The 21,338-nt window shown below is 41.5% G+C and overlaps 2 protein-coding genes across 2 annotated transcripts; one reads left to right on the top strand and one right to left on the bottom strand.

The window, feature by feature from the left end:
* Window positions 1-1,862: 1,862 nt before the first annotated feature.
* On the top strand, window positions 1,863-2,077 carry BJ212DRAFT_1218896 (uncharacterized protein; the record flags this gene model as incomplete). Its single annotated transcript, XM_041329343.1, has 2 exons — window positions 1,863-1,914; window positions 1,953-2,077. Coding segments are annotated over 2 exons (177 nt in total), but the record flags the coding sequence as incomplete, so codon positions are not given.
* Window positions 2,078-10,633: 8,556 nt separating this feature from the next.
* Window positions 10,634-11,030, bottom strand: BJ212DRAFT_1477891 (uncharacterized protein; the record flags this gene model as incomplete). Its single annotated transcript, XM_041339624.1, has 2 exons — window positions 10,634-10,726; window positions 10,779-11,030. The coding sequence occupies 2 exons, from the start codon at window positions 11,028-11,030 to the stop codon at window positions 10,634-10,636; spliced, it is 345 nt and encodes a 114-aa protein (XP_041196801.1).
* Window positions 11,031-21,338: the final 10,308 nt, after the last annotated feature.

The raw sequence follows: 21,338 nt of genomic DNA, 5'->3' as shown, positions 1-21,338 counted from the left end.
GAATGTTCTCAAGGCAGCTCATCTCAAGGCAGTAACAAAGAAGAAAAAGCCTCTTCTCTCCATCAAACATAGGTAGAGAAGACTAGCCTTTGCCTTAGCTCATCAACACTGGACTGTAGAGGACTGGAAGCATGTTATATGGTCAAATGAGACCAAAATCAATAGGATTGGGTCAGATGGAAGGTATATGTATGGAAAAAGAAGGGAGATGGCCTAACAGACAGAGAGGTTAATGGGACTGTCAAGTTTGGAGGAGGTTCTTTAATGGTATGGGGCTGTATGGGATGGAATGGTGTGGGAATGCTTGCTGAGGTTGAGGGGAAGATGAATGCTGAGCAGTATGTGGACATTTTAAATGACCACTTGCTGCCTAGCTTGGCAGAATCAGGGATTGATGAAGAAGATATCATTTTCCAATAGGATAATGATCCCAAGCACACATCCAGAAGAGCTAAGGAATGGTTTGAAGAACATAACATCAATGTTCTTGACTGGCCAGCACAGTCTCCTGATGTCAATGTCATTGAACATCTCTGGGGAACACTCAAGAAAAAGCTTCAAGCCTATGAAAACCCCCCTAAAGGAGTATGGGAGCTTTGGGAGAGAGTAGCAGTGGAATGGGGAAAGATCACAGCTGAGGATTGCCAGAAATTAATTGAGAGTATGCCTAGAAGGATAGAGGCAGTAATTAAAGCCAAGGGAGGTCATACAAAATACTAGAATACCTGGTTATTATTGTAAAATACTTGAGTCAAAAAACTGTCTGCATGAGTCACCATTTTGTGAGCCTTGTATCTCCACCATATCTCCACCGATTCCCCTGGTGTAGGGCTCAAATGAAAGCCCTGAAGCCATACTACAATGTGGTATAACCATGTCCTTGAGGCATTTGTTTGTTCTCACACAATATCATAGATAGTGAAAAATATCAAAACATGTGGACAGTTTTTTGAGCCACTGTATGTTGAATTCACAGGTCTCAACCCAGATGATGATTGGTCAAGTCCTCACAAAGACAAAGACAAGGACCATGTGTATCTGCCAAATCCAAATGTGGATAAGGTAACTGTACAACACATCAAGAGTCTCAAGGTGCTCCTCATGACAAGAATAAATGGGAAGAGTTGACTCAATTTAGGGAGTATTTACTGTTAATTTTGGCCTCTACATTATGCTTCATTCAAACTTTTTATTTCACAGATCCTCTACAGATCACTTGAAGCTTCCCTCAAAAGCACACAGGATGACCTTGCTGACACACACAGAACTTGCCAAGTAACAAGTCCTATGTGAGAAACTCAAGACAGATCTACTCACTCTGAACACCGACAGTGGAAGCAGGCCAAGAGAGGAGGGCTGGGAGAGTGGGGAGAGTCAGATTTTAGGGCTGGAGCTCAAGTTCAGCTTATGGACCAAGGTGTGTCTAAATTTGATTCTGGCAGTCAATACAATTGATATCACAGGACATAGCAGGCCCAAGCACCACATGCTCAACACCAATACATCAGTCCTTCCTGTTGTGACCAGCCAGTGAGATCATTTCCAGCAATGGAATGCAGAGCTTGGAGAAGTTGGTTTCAGGTGTTCCATTTGCATTCATGTCTCTACTCCACCTCTTGTGTTATTGCTCACCACACCTGACATTAATCCATCCCCAGGAGCTCCACAAACTCTACCATGCCATCTCTAAACTCCACACTGAAGTCAGATATCTCCAATCTGATAACCTCAAGCTCTGCAAGACAGTCCATTGCATGCAATCATGCTGTGAACAAGGCTCTCAAATAACAATGCAACTATTTGGGGTAAATGGAGGTCAAGCATCAAATTGAAAGCTCCTCATGCAGCTGTCCAAAAGCTAGGATGATGAGATTGGAGATGGGACCACTGGTGTTGTCAATGCGATCCTCACTTGTGACCATCTCTTTCCTCTTATTGAAATCCATTTGAAGTACTGGCTGGTACACTTTTGGAGCAGAGCAAAGATCTACTAGACCATGACATTCATCCCATCTGTATAGCAGATAGCTTTGACCAGGCCTGTGCTGTTGCCTGTGAGGAGCTTGACAGCATCTCAGATCATGTTAACTGCACTCATCTTTATGTACAAGCCATGCCAGTCAACCATGCAGAGTTAGTTTTGTAGCTAAATAGATTACAAGCAAGTGAGAAGTATTTTGTATTGAAGAGTCATAGTGTCTTAGGGATTTGATGGCCATACAGATGCTGTCTAGGGCCATGTGGAGTGTCACCAGTAGCATGGGAATTGTCACCAGTATTATGCAGGCTGCTGGAAAATAGTGGTCAAAAGGAGCACAGTCCATACCCTTAATCTGTTTTATCCATGGCTGTACATTAAATTTGAGAATTTTTGCAATCGTGACATGCAGATCAATATGAACTGGTAATAAATTGCAACTAAATGACAAAACATAAGGTCATGGTACTAAAGGTTAGCAGTACATATCCTCTAGTCCCCTGTGAGGTAACATATAACCAGATGAGTCCACCTGTCACAGACATTGTCCACACTAAAGGCCAGTGGGTCCTGTTGGCTGACCTATCATGATTACCAATATTAATGGAGCAGTCACTTTGCAGAGACAAAATATTATTTAATTTGCTGGCAATTTTTTGGATGAAGTATTTGTCTGTGATTTAATGGAGGATTAGATGTGGATAAGTTCTGTGCCAGACCTCATTCCTCGGCTAGCTTGGAAGGGAAAAAATTTCTGTCAAACCTCCAATCATGTCTGCAAACTCTGCACAGCAATTTTCTTAATGCATTCCTACTAACAGAGCTCAGATGGTTACTACTTGACCTCCCCACCTGACACCTAATCTCCCAATGTGTGACTCCTGCATTCTAGGAGACATAAAATGTATGGGATTGAGGGATTGACCATGCTACAGCTGTATAGAAGCAGGGAGTCACTGCACCTTGATAAGTGAGCATGACTTCAATTCTACCTCGTAGCAACCTACCAATCCACCCTCACTCTTCACAGTCTGTTCAGACTCAGAATCTGATTCTGATACAGAGACTGTGATAGTTGGATCAGTCAAATGCCAACAGGATCCTGACTCCAATTTAGATGTTGAGGCATTTGAAGCTATCCCAAGAAAGAAGATCAGACTCGAGGATGTGAAGGAAATTGAAGGGATAGCAGGAGAATTGAGCTCAGCAGGTGATGAGAAAAAAACAACTGCAGGTGTCACAAAAATTCAACCCGAGATTTGAGACATGTCCATATCATCAGTTGCATCTCTCGTAATATCTTTAACTACTGCTCAAAGATTTTTTACAACATTGTCACCAGCTCCACACAATGTCATCAGTATGGTGTGAACACTGTCAATCTCTTTTCTGGTTGCTTGGATCAAGTGGGCTTGCTTGAAATGAAATGCTTGCCAAAATTAACAAACAGTGCCTTTGTACTATCAGATTCATATGCTATGTCAATATTCGAGCAGACCTTCCTATGCATGTTCAATGAGGATGACTGGTATCTCTTGAAGATTTCAACATCATGTTCAACTCACAGACAGATTGCTTCAGATTTTCCTGTCCACAGATTATTGAGTTGAGGTTATTTAGATAGCCAATGAACTAAAGGTTTTAAGCTTCCAGTCTTCATTGGACATGCAAATCTCCAGTAGAGATGACTTTGGCCTGCTCAGGTGTTTCAAGATGGGAAAGAGCCAGCCAGAGGTGAATGGAAAGAGGGATCACCCACATAGCATTAGAGAGGAGTATGTTGGATATTGAGGTTGTAGACTATAACTCAATGCTTGTTAATGTTGGACACAACCATGGTGCCAATTTACTGTTTCTCTTTACTTACATAATACAAACATTTTTATTTGAGACTGAGGATTAATCATACCTATATCTGTATTTAGTCAGAGTATGCAGGCACCTGTAGCTAATTCTTCAATATTGACAGCCTCCTTCCATATCCAAATGGTGTAGTGGGGAGATCTGGCATGGGGTGCCAGGATGGTCTGGTGCAGATCACAGGGAGTGCCAGGGGTTCTGGTGCAGTAGCAGGAGTCCTGGCTCATAGTCAGTAGTCCTGCAGCTTGTCATAGTCAGTCCTTGATAGATAGAGCTGCAGCCTCCTGCTATAGAGGTTTGGCCTTGGTTTCCCTTGCAGTTCTTGCCCATTACAATGGTGTTGGGGATGTTCTTGAGTGCTATGTCCATGTGATGTAGGTTGCCCCCTACCAGGTCTATGACAATGAACAAACCATGCTTCAGGTTAGTGCTGTTTTTGCTGAATTTCAGGCACTTGACTTTCTGCTTTGGAAGTCCTGCATTTTCTCTCACCTCCCTGGATATAAAAACAAAGTGGAGTGAACACAATGAAATGATATAACCAGCTAGAAAGCACATACCTGTGCCCAACGCCATGAGTCCATTTTTGATCATTGTCATTTTATATTTTGTCAGCCTCCTTATCATACTATTCATAAGTCACTCCAGCAAAGAGGCCATACATATTGTTGGGTCTTGAAATTAGTCTGGGTTGATTTTGGGCCCCTCATAGCAGATAGCTTTGACCAGGCCTGTGCTGTTGCCTGTGAGAAGCTCAACAGCATCTCAAATCATGTCAACTTCTCACCTGAGAACAAAGAAAAATTTCCCAGGACTGCAATCACCTGTCTAGGCAGCAAAATGTGCACTAGTCCTTTCTTTCTTTCCTTGAATATGCTTTAAATATGGCCAAGTGTGTTGAAGGAGCTGCAGCAGTTCGCTCAGATCGTGGTTGATGCTGTTCTGATAGTTGCAGACCTTGAACATTATGATATTCCCTTTGACCTCATCAAGGTTAATGGCAAAGTTGGTAGCTGTCTTGCTGACATGCATGACACTGATCAAGGGCATTCTCATTGACAAAGATGTCCTACCAACAAATGCCCCTTTGTGTGCACAATGCATGCCTCACAATCCTCACCTGACCCTTCAAGCCTCCATGACCCAAGACTAAGCATAAGCTCAAAATCACATCTGTAAAGAAGTTCCAATTCTGACAGCATAGTACACACAGCAGGGGTTAGAAGCCTCCATGTTCTAGATTAAATGCAGAAAGGTGCAAAAGTGAGCAAAGGCTGCTAAAGTCTAGAAGGAAAACACAGCTTACTGTAGGAGGTTGATTAGTATGAGATGATGTGGTAGACTCATATGCCAGAGGCAGGTTGGTAGTTACCCCATGGACAGCAGAGTTGATGCAAGTAGTCAGGGTGGTGGCTGCTACAGCTGCAGCATATGGAGGTGGAACATCTGAATCTAGATTTCTTGGATGAGATCTAGATGAGTTGATCATCTACTTGAGAAGGTTGCTGGAGCCTAACCCTAACCCTAAATCACCACATGCCAATGGTCAATATCAAGCCAGAAAGCTCAATTGACATCAGAGATGGCTATGCACCTTCTTCACATCTTGATAACTCACACCAACATGCTCAGACTGTTTTGTGTTGGTCTAGTAAAGGGAGTGCAAGCATCACACCAAAGTTTGGTGAGTTAGCAAGAGTATTGAGAGTGATCTAGAAAGCAAGGTAGGTCCCCTGGTCAGCTAATGCCATCCATTCCTATGTCTGACTCTGTACCTACAGTTACCCTGTATCTTTAATACCATTACTATTTGTGGTTGCTGTGGCCAAATCAGAACCAGAGAGTCTTTCATTCTCTTTCTGAAGGTCTCCAGAGGGATGATGGGTAAGTAATTCATGATCAAACTCTCTGAGTAATCTGAATCCTGATAGTTTCTTTACCTCAGCTATGAGAAAGTAAAATGTAGGCATAAAATGGATCCAATAAAAAGACAAGTATTAATAATAACCTGCTAAAGCAAGGTCATTGCTGGCCAGTGCAATGGTGTCTAGTCACCAATTTCATCAACCAATCATTTTAAAATGTGAATCTCTGGCTGTGTATGCAGTTGGGGCACATGTATTTTGCACCAAGGTAGTGATGATTTCACTGATCACATGGCTGCTTCACTGACAACATCTGCAACTTGTATAACTAGTCTCCTAGGCTGAAGGATTTCCCTCTGCATTAATGTAGTGTGAGACTAATTACAAATCAAACAACAGATATCATGTCAACAGACCTGATAGCAGATTCATACTTATAAGTGGACAGAAATCATTGAGGCGCAGCTGCTGTGCCACCTAAGGAATTCTAGCTAGTAGTGAACTAGTGCAGAGGTTATTAGTTTCCTTAGTCACATCACCCTTGGCAGCACTTTTGCCCCATTCCCACAGTCTAAGAGACCCAGTTTCCTTGTAGAGTGTAACTAGTCTTTGAAACCTACCCTCTTGTGTGAGCATGAGACCTCTGAGGATAGTAGTGCCTCTCTCATGCCTCTCTGTAGTCTACTCTCCTATAAGCTCTGTTATCAAGCACTGCCTTGTCAATGCTTGGACACCCACTATCATCATGCCCACCCTCTCATTGCCCTATCATCCCATGCAGCACTGTGCACACCACTCGTGTGTAGTCAGTCATTGAGCAGGGCTCCAAGCATGTGTTTGCTAGTCAAGGAGCTAGAGGATCTTTCTCGAGTGCTGCCACTTGAGGCCGACAATAAGTACAATGAAGATGATGATAGATGCTCACACTTGACCAAGAAACCAGGAAAGCACAGGTCATGAAAAGCAATGCAGAAGACCATGACAGACGAGACGCTTGAGAGTTGAGACTCTTGCTGTTGCATCCCAGAGCTTAGCATGGGAGATCAGTCTTGCAGGTTGGGATGTGAGCTATTCATCATCACTTGCACCTGGTGGGGGGATCATAGACTTGAGGAGAAAGCTAATAATGTTCAGCTATCATGTATGCATGCACCCCACCTTCCTTCCCACAACACTGCTTTCAATTTCACCTCCCATCACTTCATGGGGCCACATCAGCTCCACCACCAGCACCACCCACCACTTTATCCTCCAACACCACTCCTACCACCTTCAAAACCCACTCAACACATGAATGCATTCAAGCATGTTTGGTCTAACATCCAGCAAAACTGCTGAACTGATTCAACTGAATACAACATCCAGTTCAGCATCCAAACTTCACCAATTCACTTGCTTGCTGCCCTCACTCGCTAACTCAAACCCAATGCAATGGTTATGGTATCACTAGACTCAAGAGACAGTGGGGATATACTATTGCTAGTTGAAGCATCTATCCTAAACATCAAACAAATTCCCTCCTACCACAAATGAGAAGACTTATTTGATGAGCATTGAGTGCTCTTAAAATGCTGCCTTCAACTCATGCAACCACTTCCAAGTTACAACTCCTCCAATGCCTCCACTAATACTTGTTACTGACCTGACATTCCAGTGCTGATGATAATACTACATCTACCCATGAATCAAATGACCACACCAAAAAAATAGGCAAGACCACAAGTGCAAAGATGTGGTACATACATCAAAGAACACCACTCCTGCACCAATGAAAAGCTGTGAGGCCTTGTTTTATCTTCTGATAGTCAGCAAGTTGCTTGAGACAACATGTCAAGTGGTAGTGTTCTCTCTTATTAAATGTCTTGCATCTCCTTCATCATGCCCATAGTATTGTACTCATGTACTTGGAAATAAGTAACTGTGATAATGATTTATACCTGCGCCAATCCCTACTAGTAGCTCAAATATTACAGTATCTGAACAGTCTCTACTACAGTTGTTATATGTGACAGAAAGCTGGATAGCAAAGAAATTGAAGTATATAGTAAAGTTGTGAGCATAAGATCAGTTTTGGTCCAACCATATGTGACCAACCTTCTTAGTAGAATCATGTAAAGTAAAGGACCCATTGCACTGCACTTTTTGTGCAAAGTGCAGCATTTGCCTTACAATAGTACTTAATGGTGGTCTTATTATATGTAGGGACTGCTATGCTGTTATCATCAGTACTCAGTCCATAATCAATGTTTTATGTTTTAGTTGGAGTTTTATTTGTTACTTGATTGGCTGCTTAAACCTCTCAAGAGCATCTCATGAGCTCCATGAGATGCCCTTGCCAGCCATAGCACAGGCCCAGGCACCTGAAGTTGATCCACATCCAGTGTTCTACAGGTGATTCATGTCATGTTGTCATGCCATTACATGGTGATTCTCAAAGACTCTGTGCCAAAGAGGATTCATAAGGTGAGATAAGCTCTTGAATTGGGCACACACGCATCTCTGTTGATACATTCGTGATACAATGTGTCTTGTCACATGACCTTATGTACCTCCAAATTCTCCAACTTGAAGCTTACTATGATTCAGCTCGTCTCATTGCCCTTGTTCTAACATCTACACATCTTGGAGATGGACCCTATGGAAAGTGAACAACTAGTTCCACTCTATTCCATCTTCTGCACAAGTAGCATCCATCATCAGAATCATGACCCTAGCAAGATCCAACTATGCACACTTATGAATATCAAGAGTGCACTTTGTTCCCGCTCTATCCCCTCCATCATTGTCCTGAATGTTGCATTATAGCTGGTGGATGTTCTGAGGACTGTAAGGAGCCTATTGTACTACCAAATAATGATACTGACTCATTCACTCAGCTCATACTGTTCTCAGTCATCCAGATATTCCACTCTGACGCAGGCTTCATGTTTGCCAATATCAAACCTGTCATTGAAGTAGTACAAAACATGGGTGCAGCATGAAGGGACCTCACAGGACACAGGAGAGAGTTTGAAAGGATTCTTCAAATGGTCCAAGAGGTCTGGGGTATGGGGATGGAAATCTGTATGACTTTTGGTATCCTCACTCCAGAGCAAACAAAACAGTCAAAAGAGGCATACATATTTTCTATCTCTCAGGTTCAACTGAATTCACATCTGTTTAGACTAGCAGCCTGACTGCATGCAATCATAATCTCAATACATTATGTGAATTTTATCTGCAGGTTTGCTATATGTTATGTTTTGGAGTTGCTGCCTACATCTTTTTCAGGTCATCACAATGCAGTCATATGACAATATCACACACAATTTGAGCATGTTTCATGCAGATCCCAGCCATCACGACTGCCCATATTGCATGTGTAAATGGAGACTTATCTACCACCAAGGAACTACTCACCCAAGATATCAACACCAATCCAAACAACCTCTCTGGTAAACTTGACTACCCATTACTACCTGTTGCTACCCATTGTGTTCTTGCTTACCTGTATTGGACTGCAACTCAAGCTGAGCCAGGCAAAAGCCAAGCTGTTATTGACAACTAATGACTCACCAACCCTATGCCCTTACTGCCTGACCAGTACAGTTACCTACTTTGGTATTCTGACTTGTCTCACCCTATGCCCTTACTTCTCAGCTAGTACCCTTACTTATTTTGGTATTCTGACATGCTATGACTCATCTTGCCCTCTACCCTTACCACTAATATGGCAGACCTGTGTCATATCTGCATATCCAGATCTCAGATCCAATCCATATCTTATCTCAGATCCAATCCACATCTTATCTTCAATTCTTTCCACATCTTATCTCCTTCCAACATCTCATCATCCAATCTGCCACTCATCTGGTCCAGTCCACAATCAGCACTCGTCTCCTTTTGGTAATCCCCTAACTCCAGTATTTCAGTTATCTATATATCTGTCCTACTCATTGATCCATTACCTATGCTTCATTTCCATTTCATTATTTGTGATCCATTTCTACTTACCAATAGACTATCCATATGCTTCGTACATAGCCTCAGACCCTGCTGATTGATCATTCCGTTAGATGCCTATAGTATATAACCTCCTGTAACTCTCTGTAGCACCTTAGTTCAAATATCATCTTAGTTCTGCTCATTCCTGTCCTCCAGACCTAAGTACCACTACTCTTGTCACCCTCCAAGACTTAGGATTGATTCCTATAGTCTATTTCTATCTACCTCTGTCTACAACAGCCCACTACTGCTAGTTTCTAGTCTGGACTCATCCAGATTAGCCTTATGATACTTATCCCACATCTGGAAGTCATCCAGATCTGCTACACTACTCATCCAACCCTCCGGACGCATTAGTCTTGCCTTCCTGAAATAAGGGGCAATACTCAGGTAAGGGGCACAGCACACAAGCTGAGGCCAAAGCCCTTCAGATCCATTTAGCCTTGAGTACAACCTTAACAACCTGCCCTTATCCCTTCCAATGGTATATATACCTCTTGGGTAGCACTCATATTTCTTAACTTGAATCTACTTGGTTCTAGCTATTTCCCTCTTGAAAAGCCTAAGCAAGCTTTCATTATTTATCAAGTATCTTCATTGGAGCTCATTACTGCCAAATGTCCTTAGCCTTGAGAAGAAGAAGATTGACAATGCACCAGTGTAATTGTTGATAATTCATTGTAGCCCTTGCAGCTAGATCAATTTGTACCTACAAACACTCACTGGTTGCAGCAGGCTTAGTGTGAGCCCCAATCTAAGTTCTATGTTACTCACTTGCCTCATTTGCTTGTTGCAGACCTAGCTTGATCATAACAGTCAGCTCATAGTTACCAAGCCCTAATTTATGCATGCCTGTTATCTTCTCAATTGCTGCTCAGTATTCCAACACAAAATTGAGCATATTGAAGGTCGAATTCCACCTGGTGGATATATCATGTGGCATTATTCATACATTAAGATCCAAGTCCTTGATGACCTGTTTCCACACAGGCAGAATAATAGTCATTGAATGGATGATTTTGAATGCAAGTTTCCATAGCTGTGATCTGTGTTAGTTTGTATAGGTGAGTTTCACTTATTGACACTGTCACCTTCACTAAGACAGGCTTCACTAGACAGATACTGTCTATCAGTTCCTTGCACTCAGCCTCTTTCAACAGCTGTAATTCATCAACCCAGCCCCCATCATCATCTTTGCTTTCCTGGTCCTTGTTTGGATCTTCATCTGCCATTTGAGTGTCCTCAATCTCTATATTCCTGGTAAGTTTATCTGGTTCTGGATCTGTGCTACTGCCTGATTTTGTGTTAAGCTCACAAATTAAAGACTTTGCTACAAGGTTCATGATATGCAAAAGCATTGAGTTTGGTTTATCTCACTAGCAAAATGCACCACTCAATCTGCAAGCTCTGCGACAAGTGTATCATTGGATGTCACATTATCTGCTGTGATGCTCAATATCTACCCCAGTCAGGTAAGGGTTTTATGGAGTGGCTAACCTTAAGTACCTTGTCTGATATGCTAAAGTCTTTTAGAATGTGTGCAAATGTGTCAGCGAGATTTGTGCCACTGTGAGACTGCAATATGTCAGCATGTGTACCATCTTGTTCAAACTTTAGGTGAGTTGTACCTTTGCTATCTCAATCAACTATGTCTAGTATCATTGAGAATGGCTGACCCTCATGCTCTAGATGCACAGAGATGGCCATATAAGCCCTGTGATTGGGTGATGTCCAGGTATCTGTTCTGAAATTGAGTTCACCATCATAATTCTAATAATTGCTTTAGTTTGCTGATCTTCTGCACTACATTTTGCTTACTTGTAGCATCCATGCTATTCATTCACAAGTCTTGATAAAGACTTGCTTTACATCATGAGCAATTGTTGAGGGTGAAAGTATGTAGTAGTCTGGGCACCCTGTCTTCATCAAATTCTGAAACCCTTGATCATTCACAGTTTTGAATGGTCTTAGACCCTCCAACACTCAATGCACAATCTTCACCCTGGGTCCTATCAGTAGTGACATCATCAAGCAGATGGAAAACAAACCTCATCACTGTGCAAGCAGGTAACTTTGCCTTTACCTTTTTGCTCAAATGAGCTTTTGATAGTCCCTGTCTCAAGTAGATCATTGACAACTCCATCTCATGCAGCAGCAGTGTCCCTGTGCTGACAATGACACTACTGCAGACACTGTAGGCATTCTCCCATTTTCCTCTGATAAACATCCAAAAAAATATTGATTGAGAAGATAGGAATTTCCTCTCATGTTGCCTGTCAAAACATTGAAAAAAAAAATCATGTATTAAAGATTTTCTGTGCATGGGACATGATGCAAAAATTGGTCATGTTGCTTCAAGGATAATACTGCATTTTCTATCTATTGTCTTTACAATAATGTTAAATTTTTGTCCACATATACTATGTTTTTCAAATGTTTTGTGTATAATTGAAAACACAGACCAGAAATTTAACCTCATTGTAAACTACAGTGTATAACCACTGGTTGACACAGCAAATGTTAATTGTCCTCCTGTACACCACATACCTCCAAAATAATTGTTTCTAAGTGCTAGAATGATGATAAGTACTGTAATATACATGACTGATGTATTACAATTTTAATAATCAACAACAATAATGTATGAGAGTGTAGTCAAGCTATGTCAAGTAGTATCACATGAAACTTGTCATTGACATGGCTGTGACAAGCGTGACACATCACTGCAATAACAATGATAATGTGTGATGTCCACTTTGACACACATCTCCCTAGCTCTCAAACTCTTCTCCTGAATCCTCAGACTCCAATTCATCATCCTGTGCTATATCCTCAAGGGTAACAGCTGAACTTGATGCCACTGAAATCCCCCTGGGGCCTGGTGCATGTTTTGGCTTCAGTGGTCTTACTGGCTTCCTTGGCCAGTTCTTCTTTTCCACATTCTTGGCTGCCAACTCCTTGTATCTGCCACCCATTTTAGCACATCCTCAATGTGTTTCTCCTGCAGCTTATGCCACTCTGCTTCAATGGATACCTTTTCTGACCTTTTTGCAGCTTGTGAGGCCTTCCACTTATATTTCTTGGCCTCCTTTCCTTGTTTTTCCTGCTCGATACGCTCCAGCTCCTGTGTAAATGCTTTGTCAGTCAAGTAACAACCTTTTCCCTTGGGAAAACCTTTGCCTGGTCCATTTTTTTTGTCTCTTGTGCATACAATGATTGGCTTTGCTTTGTGCATAGTAAGCCCTGAACAATAAGCTGAGCATGTGCACCCTTAATAATGGGGTCCTGGCTTTGCAGGTGAGTTTTTGCACTGCTGAGGCTATCTTGCAGGTCTTCTGTGTACCTCTCAAGTTTGATCTATGACATTGTTGATGGCTTCACATGCAACAATGACCAATTAGGTGCAGGAATCTTTGGCAGTGCCTCAAGAATGGGTCGTGCAATTTGATGTGCAGATGCAACAGGATCCTTTGATACTAGAAAGCTCCCTGAAGCTGTATGTAAAATGGTAGCATTCATGGATTGCATGCATTTAGATGGTGTGTATAGGGCCGGATCAATATTGGGGTCAATAGGATGACATGGTGACCTTGCTCCATGAGATGCCAAAGTATGTGTACTTGGTGAAGTGTCAAATGATGTAGGTTTATGATATTGAAATGTTGCCATTACAGCATGAACAGGGCTTGAATGTTGTAATGGGAAGGCACCTTTGACTGACATTGCCTCACTGGGCTTCATCTGCCTTGCCATGATGACATCCCTGTTGAACGGGTAGATTCTAGTAGCTGTGCATGCTGCCTTAATCAATGTAGGTGTGAATGCCTTCAAGAAAGCATTTCTGAAGACTTCAATGAAGCTTCCTTTGTCAACCTTTTGTTGATATTTCTTCTCAAAGCTGTTTACTTTGGACTTCCAGGTCTCCTTGAACTGTGCAAAGCAGATGACATCAAGGCCTTGAAGCATATATGTACAATGAGGTGGGTAACCAAGAATCTCAATGTTGTTCTCTTGGGCATAATGAAGAAAGGCAGGTGTATAATGAGAACTGTGACCATCAACAATCAAGATTTGGGTGCAGCCACCTGCCTTTTCTTTGGTCTTGGCATTGAAGTCATCATGCAGCCACTGTAGTGCTAACTCGCTGTCTGTCCATCCATTTGGAGACACTGCAATCCTATTGAGTGGTGAGCTGTGTGTCTAAGTTTGAATATGCAGGTGGCTCATGAAGCCTTTGAAACATTATTGTCACTCCACTTCTTGAAGATGTTCTTACCCTTGAAAATGACTGTCGGCAGGAGTGCAGTCCCATCTGCACAGATTGTGACAATGGAGGTGACATTTTCACAGTCCACTCCACCTTGTTTATGCTGTGTCTTTGTGCCTCTCCTTCCAACAACACGGTGAGTGCCCTGGTCATCTGGTGTGTTGCCTATCTCATCCATTGCATACATATCCTCTTTCTGAATAGGTTAACCATCCTTGCCTACAATGCCATGCTTCTCCACAAGGTTAAACCAATGCTCAATTGTGACTGGGTTCAGTGCCTGGGCCCTCTGTGTATTGAGTGGCTTGCTCCAGTGGGTCTGTAGCTTGTCACTGTGCCTTGTGAAGAAGCACTGACACCAATTAATTCCAACAGGCTCAAATTCATCACCAAGACAAGACTGGAGGATTTCATTTGCATCATTTTTGATGATGTTGTGTGTTAGATGGATGCCATGATCTGCAGATTGAATGGCAAAGTCAACAATTACTCATTCTTCAGCTACTGTTAGCTTCTGTTTTGTAGCATTAAAGTCTGAAATTGACTGCTTGTTGTGATAACGTCTTGATAGTGTCTTGAATGGAACACCATACTGCTGTGCAATGGGCTGCAATCCCTTTCAATCTTTCTCTGGTTTGGCCTGCTCTGTAATATATGCTGCTAATGCATCTGCCATAGACAAGGCAGCAGTACAGTGCTTGTCTTGCTTCTTCACAGCATTGGATTTTGCGTGATTGACCATTTTAGCAAGAATGAAACAGTACTAATGGATGAAAATGACATGGCTGGGAAAAGTGCATTTATCATTTACGTGTTGTACACAATTGACACATTTTTAGTTCCCACACCCCTGAGTGCCATGCTGTGTCATGCTCCAGTGGCCTCCACATAATCTTCATTCAGACTTAGTGAAATATCAATCATTTATTGCAAATTGTGATCTATACATTGGTGAATGTGTCTACCTACATGCTGATGGTGTTTTTGCCACATGCTACAGTGACCTATCTTCATATTATATGAGTGAACTGGTGTACATAATATCCTGTATAAGATGGGCCAGCGGACCATGGGTTGATGTTATATATATCCTCGACATTGATAGATGGGCCAGGAGGGATATTATTACCAATGGAGATGGGTGGGGCCATCTAGGTAATATGTAGGAGTAGGATGGACATGTATATTATAGACAGCTGGGCTGAAGAGATGTAAGGCAAATATTATTATATAGATGGGTGGGCTGATGTAGTGGTTTTTAATATAATAGAGGGATGGGCTGAGGTAGTGTGGTATCATATAGACAGGTGGGCTGAGGTAAGATATGTATCACATAGGTGGGTGGGCCAAGGAGGGTATCATATAGATGGGCCAAGGGAGGTATCACAACACCTGACACCCGAGTTCCAAACATGACCATCAAGTACTAAGTACTGAGTTATGTAAAAAGACACAAGATACTGTGGGTCCATAGGAAGTCATGTAATAGTACTGTCTATGGTGTCAGTCATGGGAATAATGAGAATGGACTGGACATAGGGATAATGGGTTTCCAAAGGGTATTGGGTAGTCCAATATGCAGGAAAGTAGTGGGTCCAAAGGTGCAGGGTATCAGGTTCATTGGGTTATCATCAGGTCTGCTGAGGAATCATCAGGTTAGTGGGCTGGTATCAGAAACCATGAAAATAGCCCATTGTGAATTTTTCACTACACAAATCACTGAGTGTGGAGTGCCAAGACTCAAAACCTGAAGCCCAAAACTTAAAACTCAAAACTCAAAACTCAAAACTCAAAACTCAAAACTCAAAACATGTATGTGTTAAGAACCATGCTCAAGGGAGAGAGAGACTGAGTCAGAGAGGCTTGGCCTCAGCTCATATGCTGTGCCCCTTACCCAAGTATGTGTGTTACAATCAAGCTAAGTCTGTGACAAGCAAACAAAGTGAGTGAGTAACATAGAACTTGGATTGGGGCTCACACAAAGCCTGCTGCAACCAGCGAGTGTTTGATGGTATGAGTTCACAGCAATCAATCTAGCTGCAAGGGCTATGATCGATTATCGACAATTATGACAGTGAAGTCATCAATCATTCTCTTCTCAAGGCTAAGGATGTTGGCAGTGACAAGCACCAACAAAGGTACTTGATAAAGAGGAGAGCTTGCTTAGGGCTCAAGGAGTAGACAGTATGAACCAAGTAGATTCAAGTTAAGGAATACAAGTGCTACCCAAGAGGTATATATACCATTGGAAGGGATAAGGGCAGGTCTGCCATATTAGTGGTAAGGGTAGAGGGTGAATGAGTCAGGATACCAAAGTAAGTAGAAAGTACCAGTTGAGTAGTAAGGATAAAGGGGACACAAGTCGTGGTGAGTCATGACAAGTCAGAATACCATAGTAAGTAAGAAGTACCAGTTGGGTGGTAAGGGCATAGGGTCAGCAAGTCATTGGATGAACTGAAGATAAGGTACAACCAACAGAATAGTCAGTGGAACAATTGAGAAAGAGAAAAGGGGCAATCTCCTGAAGAGGAAGGAGTCCAATGAGGGTGTGAGGCAGGAAAATGAATAGGGGCCAAACAAGCAGATGTTACTGTAACAATGTGTCCTTCACCTCAGATGAAGTCTGAAGGACTTCCGGAGGCTGGCTACTCTGGTGGGGTGTGGGAGGACAAGACTTCTGGAGGAGCATGAGAAACATCCAGAGGAGCACAGGAGAGTTCTGGAGGAGTATAGGAAATACTCAGAGGAGTTCCCACTGCACAGGAAGTGGAGAGACCCCAAGGTAATATCTCTGTGGGAAACAGGATGGAAGGATAGGATGTCCGGAGGTCCAGAAGTATGGAGGACAGGAAGACTGAAGGTCCGGAGGTACTAAGGGACAGGACATCTGGAAGGAATAGGGGCTACATCAGATGAAGTCCAATGTAGACACAAACAGAGGTAGACTACCCTAAGGTAGAGTTGGAGAGACAGGAATTGGACCTAAGTCTGGAAAGAGAGTAAGTGCCAGAAAGGCAAGGTTCCAGCCTAGGGACTCAATCCCTAGGCCTGATGGATAGGACAGAACTTAGGTGGACCAAAGTCCAGGAGAAGATTGGGCAAGTCTAAGTTGATCAGTTACCATTTGACTGAGATATAAGCTAAAGAAACCTGAAATATCAGCAATAATGAAAAAATGAAAATCATTATTAACTTCCTTAACAAAGGTTGTAGTCAGAGTCTAGGTGAGTGTATTGGTGGTCTTTTCTTGTCCATCAGTTACCAGTTGACCAAGATATAAGCTAAAGAAATCTGAAACATCAGCAATAATGAAAAAATGAAAATCATTATTATGCTTCACTTCCTTAATGAAAGTTTTAGTCCAAGTCTATGTGCATGTATTGGTGGTCCTACTGAGTGTTGGTACTCAGGACTTGGGAATCGGACCAACCTTTGCCTTAGCCTATCAGAATTGGATTATATGGACTGGAAGCATGTTATATGGTCATATAAGACCCAAATAAATAGGATTGAGTCAGATGGCAAAGTATATATGTGGAAATTGAAGGGTACTAGTCCTCTCTGCATATGTGTGATAGAGAGGAGAGGCATTTTTTCTTTGTTACTGACTTGAGATGAGCTGCCTTGAAAATGTTTCTCATAGTGTGTGAAGGGACAGGGGATGGGATGGTGGAATTGATGTAATAGGTGGCCTGGACAGCATTATCAGCCTTTCCTGTAGTGATATGTTGAATAATTGCCCTCCTATCAGTAGAGGTGAGCTTGGAATTACATTCTTCACAGAAGTTTTGCTTGTCTGTGTGACTGTCTTTGATGAACTTGACCACAGTAGACTTGCATACTCCAGTTCTAGAGGAAATTTGACAAGCAGAGAGGCCAGAATAGGACAGAGAGAGGACATTATCCTTTTGAGCAGGGTGGGTGGCTTTCATGGTGAATATAACCATGACACATGAGAAATTTTGATTTGTATAGTTAGATATGGTTTTAAAATGACATAATGACACCATCTTACAATTCATTTAATGGTGGCATGATTGTTATGGTGTCATAAATGATGATTTATATAGTTTTAATATGTGCTCAAAAAACTGTCCACATGAGTCATGCTTTTGTAAGCCTTGTATCTCCACCATATCTCCTCTGATTCTCATGATATAGTGCTCAATTGAAAGCCCTGAAGCAGCACTACAATGTAGTATCAGCATGTCACTGAGGTCTTTCTGTATTCTCACACAATATTATAAATAGTAAAAAATGCACAAACATGCAGACAGTTTTTTGAGCCACTGTATGTCCATTATAATAGCCCTAAAAGCTTAGAAAGATCCATGAAGGATTGATGTAATGACAGGCAAAAATGATATATGTGTGAAAAGTGACAATAGGCATCTTTTTACACAAAGTCACATTTATATATGATTCAGGCCAAAGATTTCATTAAAAATATGTAGGATAGATTGTAAACTACCTAAGGAACCCATACTGCCTACTGCACTGAGGGTAGGAGTGGCTGGAAGGGATGTAGTGAAAATATGAGTTGACCCAGCATTAAAGTCCTACCACTGCTCAACTGACCATTTTCGATGCTTTGGGTCTTTGAAGTTTCCCACACTCAATTTCTTGTCTATTTCACTTCCTCAGCACTCAATTCTTGGTGGATTTGTCTGTAAATTTATGTCTATGATACTTGATATATTTTAAATATACTCCAGGTTTATGATTATTAAGATTCAATGTCTTGAAGGTATGGCCCCTTATCAGTAGAAATGGCAAGCATACACACTAGCTCACAACTCCAACCTATTGTTAGCTGATCTTGGTCATAAGAAGCAAGAATATAAGCCATACTTGTTATATATCAAAAGGTTGGATCATGGATGCAAGAGCAAGATACTGAAAATCATGAAAAATGTCAAAAGTGCAATTGTCTATGTTTTGTTCCTGGAGAAGGATCATGTGTGTCCTGGGCTGGCTATATGATATATCTACTCCAAATATGCTCAGGAATAGACTCCCTACTGTCCTTGAGGTCTAGTCCTGCAGGGAAAAAATATCCAGGGAGTGAACCACCAGGAGAGGGGGAGGTACACTATACAATAAAGGATTACCATATGGTCCTGAGCTCCTGATACATTGTTTCTATTGCTGAATAGATGATAGGGATATAATTTCAAAGTCTATTCACCTATAAATAAACACATAGGAATATCTTTTGTATTTTGATGGATACATGCTATATCCATTTAAGTACCAAGTCCCAACACTTGATAGTTGGTAGTCAGTATTTGAGCTCCGAGTGCTAATATCACCTACCAATATGTTTACCTTGACTCAGACTACAACTTTTATTTTTTTCATTATCCCCGATGTTTCAAATTTCTTTAGCATATATCTTGGTCAAATGATACCCAATGGACAAGAAAAGACTGCCAATACACTCACCTAGACTTGGACCACAACTTTCATTGTTTTCATTATCCCTGAGGGAGAGTGATTTGCCAATATCAGCTGCCAAGTCTTGACTGCTGAATCCCAAGTACTGAGTCCCAACACTCAGTAGTCATCATTATCACCTTGGCAGTGATGTAAGTCCTGAGTCCTGAGAACCCACTATCAAGACCCAAAACCTGAGTTCCATACCTGACCACCGAATACCAAGTGTCAGTACTCAAGACTCAGGACTGTTGGCTGGAGTACCTGACTACTGATTCCCAGGTACCAAGTATCAGAACTGAGTACCGAGTTCCCAACTACTGATTCCCAGGTACTGAGTACTGATTCACAAGTCTCAAGTACCAACACTCAGTAGGACCACCAATACATGCACATAGACTTGGATTAAAACTTTCATTAAGGAAGTGAAGCATAATAATGATTTTCATTTTTTCATTATTGCTGATGTTTCAGATTTCTTTAGCTTATATCTTGGTCAAATGATAACCAATTGAAAGGGAAAGACTACCAAGACACTTACCTTGACTCACACTACAACCTTCATTAAGAAAGTTAAGCATAATAACAACTTTCATGTTTTCATTATCATTTGCCTATATTGACTACCAAGTCCTGAGTCCCAACACTTGGAAGTCAGTAGTACCGGGTTTTAGCACTTGACACTTGGTGAATTGTGTAATGAAATAAAAAATTTCATGTTATACACATTTTTTTGAGATTTGGTTTATGGTTTTTGGTTTTTGAGTTTCAGGTTTCAGGCTTCAGCACTTGACACTTGGTGAATTGTGTAATGGAATAAAAATTTTACATGTTATATACATTTTTGTGAGATTCAGTTTTTGAGTCTTGAGTTTTGGTTTGTGGTTTTTGGTTTTTGAGCTTCAGGCTCCAGCACTCAACACTCAGTGAATTGTGTAATAGAATAAAATAAAATAATGTTGTATACAGTTTTTTGAGATTTGGTGTTTGGTTTTCAAATTTTGGGTTTCAAGTCTTGAGTTTTGGGGTTCAGGGTTTGGGTCTCAAGTCTCAGCACTTGACACTCAGTGATTTGTGTAGTGAAAAGTTCACATATTTGGCACTCGGCACTCAGTGATTCAATAAATGGACTTCAAACTTTTTCAAGTTTTGAGTTTTGAGCTTCGGGTTTCAGGTTTCACTTTTTGTATATCTGGGGCTCAGGTTTCAGGGTTCAGCACTTGACACTCAGTGATTTGTGTAATGGAATACAATTTTTACATGTTATATACATTTTTGTGAGATTTGAGATTTGAGATTCAGGTTTCAGGTGTTCAGGTTTTGAGACAGTGATTTATGGTGAATGAAAAATGGATATGTTCCACACTGGGTTTCAGTTTTTGGGCTTTTGGGCTTCGGTACTTGGTAATTGGTGAATGTCAGACATGGTGTATTCAGGTTTTTGGGCTTTGGGCTTTGGTGGTTGATGGTAGGTATATGCACTCATATAGTGGGTATGTACTCCATGTGCTCAATTCTCTGGTGCCTACATCAGCACACTGATTTGTATGTTATCCAACTATCTCAGCCCAGTTATGTTTATTGCACTCATTTACCTGGGCCCACCCAACATGAAACTTCTGGTGTCGGCATTTGGTACTCAGCACTTGGTGAAGAGTTTTGAGTTTTGAGTTTTGATGTTTGAGTTTCAGGTGTTGGTACTTGGGTTTCAGTACTCAGTACTTGGCAATTCAAGACTCAAAACTCAACACTTGTAAAAATATGAGTTTTGAGTTTTGATGTTCAATGTTCTAGTTTCGGGTGTTGGGTTTCAGTACTTGGTACTCGGTGATTCGAGACTCAAAACTCAAAACTTGTAAAAATGTATAAGTTTTGAGTTTTGAGTTTTAAAGTTTGTTTTGATGTTCCAGTTTTGAGTTTTGGGTTTCAGTATTTGGTAAATGTTAGA

Source organism: Suillus subaureus (assembly GCF_016647635.1).
Source record: "Suillus subaureus strain MN1 chromosome Unknown BJ212scaffold_6, whole genome shotgun sequence".
NCBI classification, from domain to species: Eukaryota; Fungi; Basidiomycota; class Agaricomycetes; order Boletales; family Suillaceae; genus Suillus; species Suillus subaureus.
The sequence above is the reverse complement of the archived record's forward strand: the minus strand, read 5'-3'. Positions and strand labels throughout refer to the sequence as shown.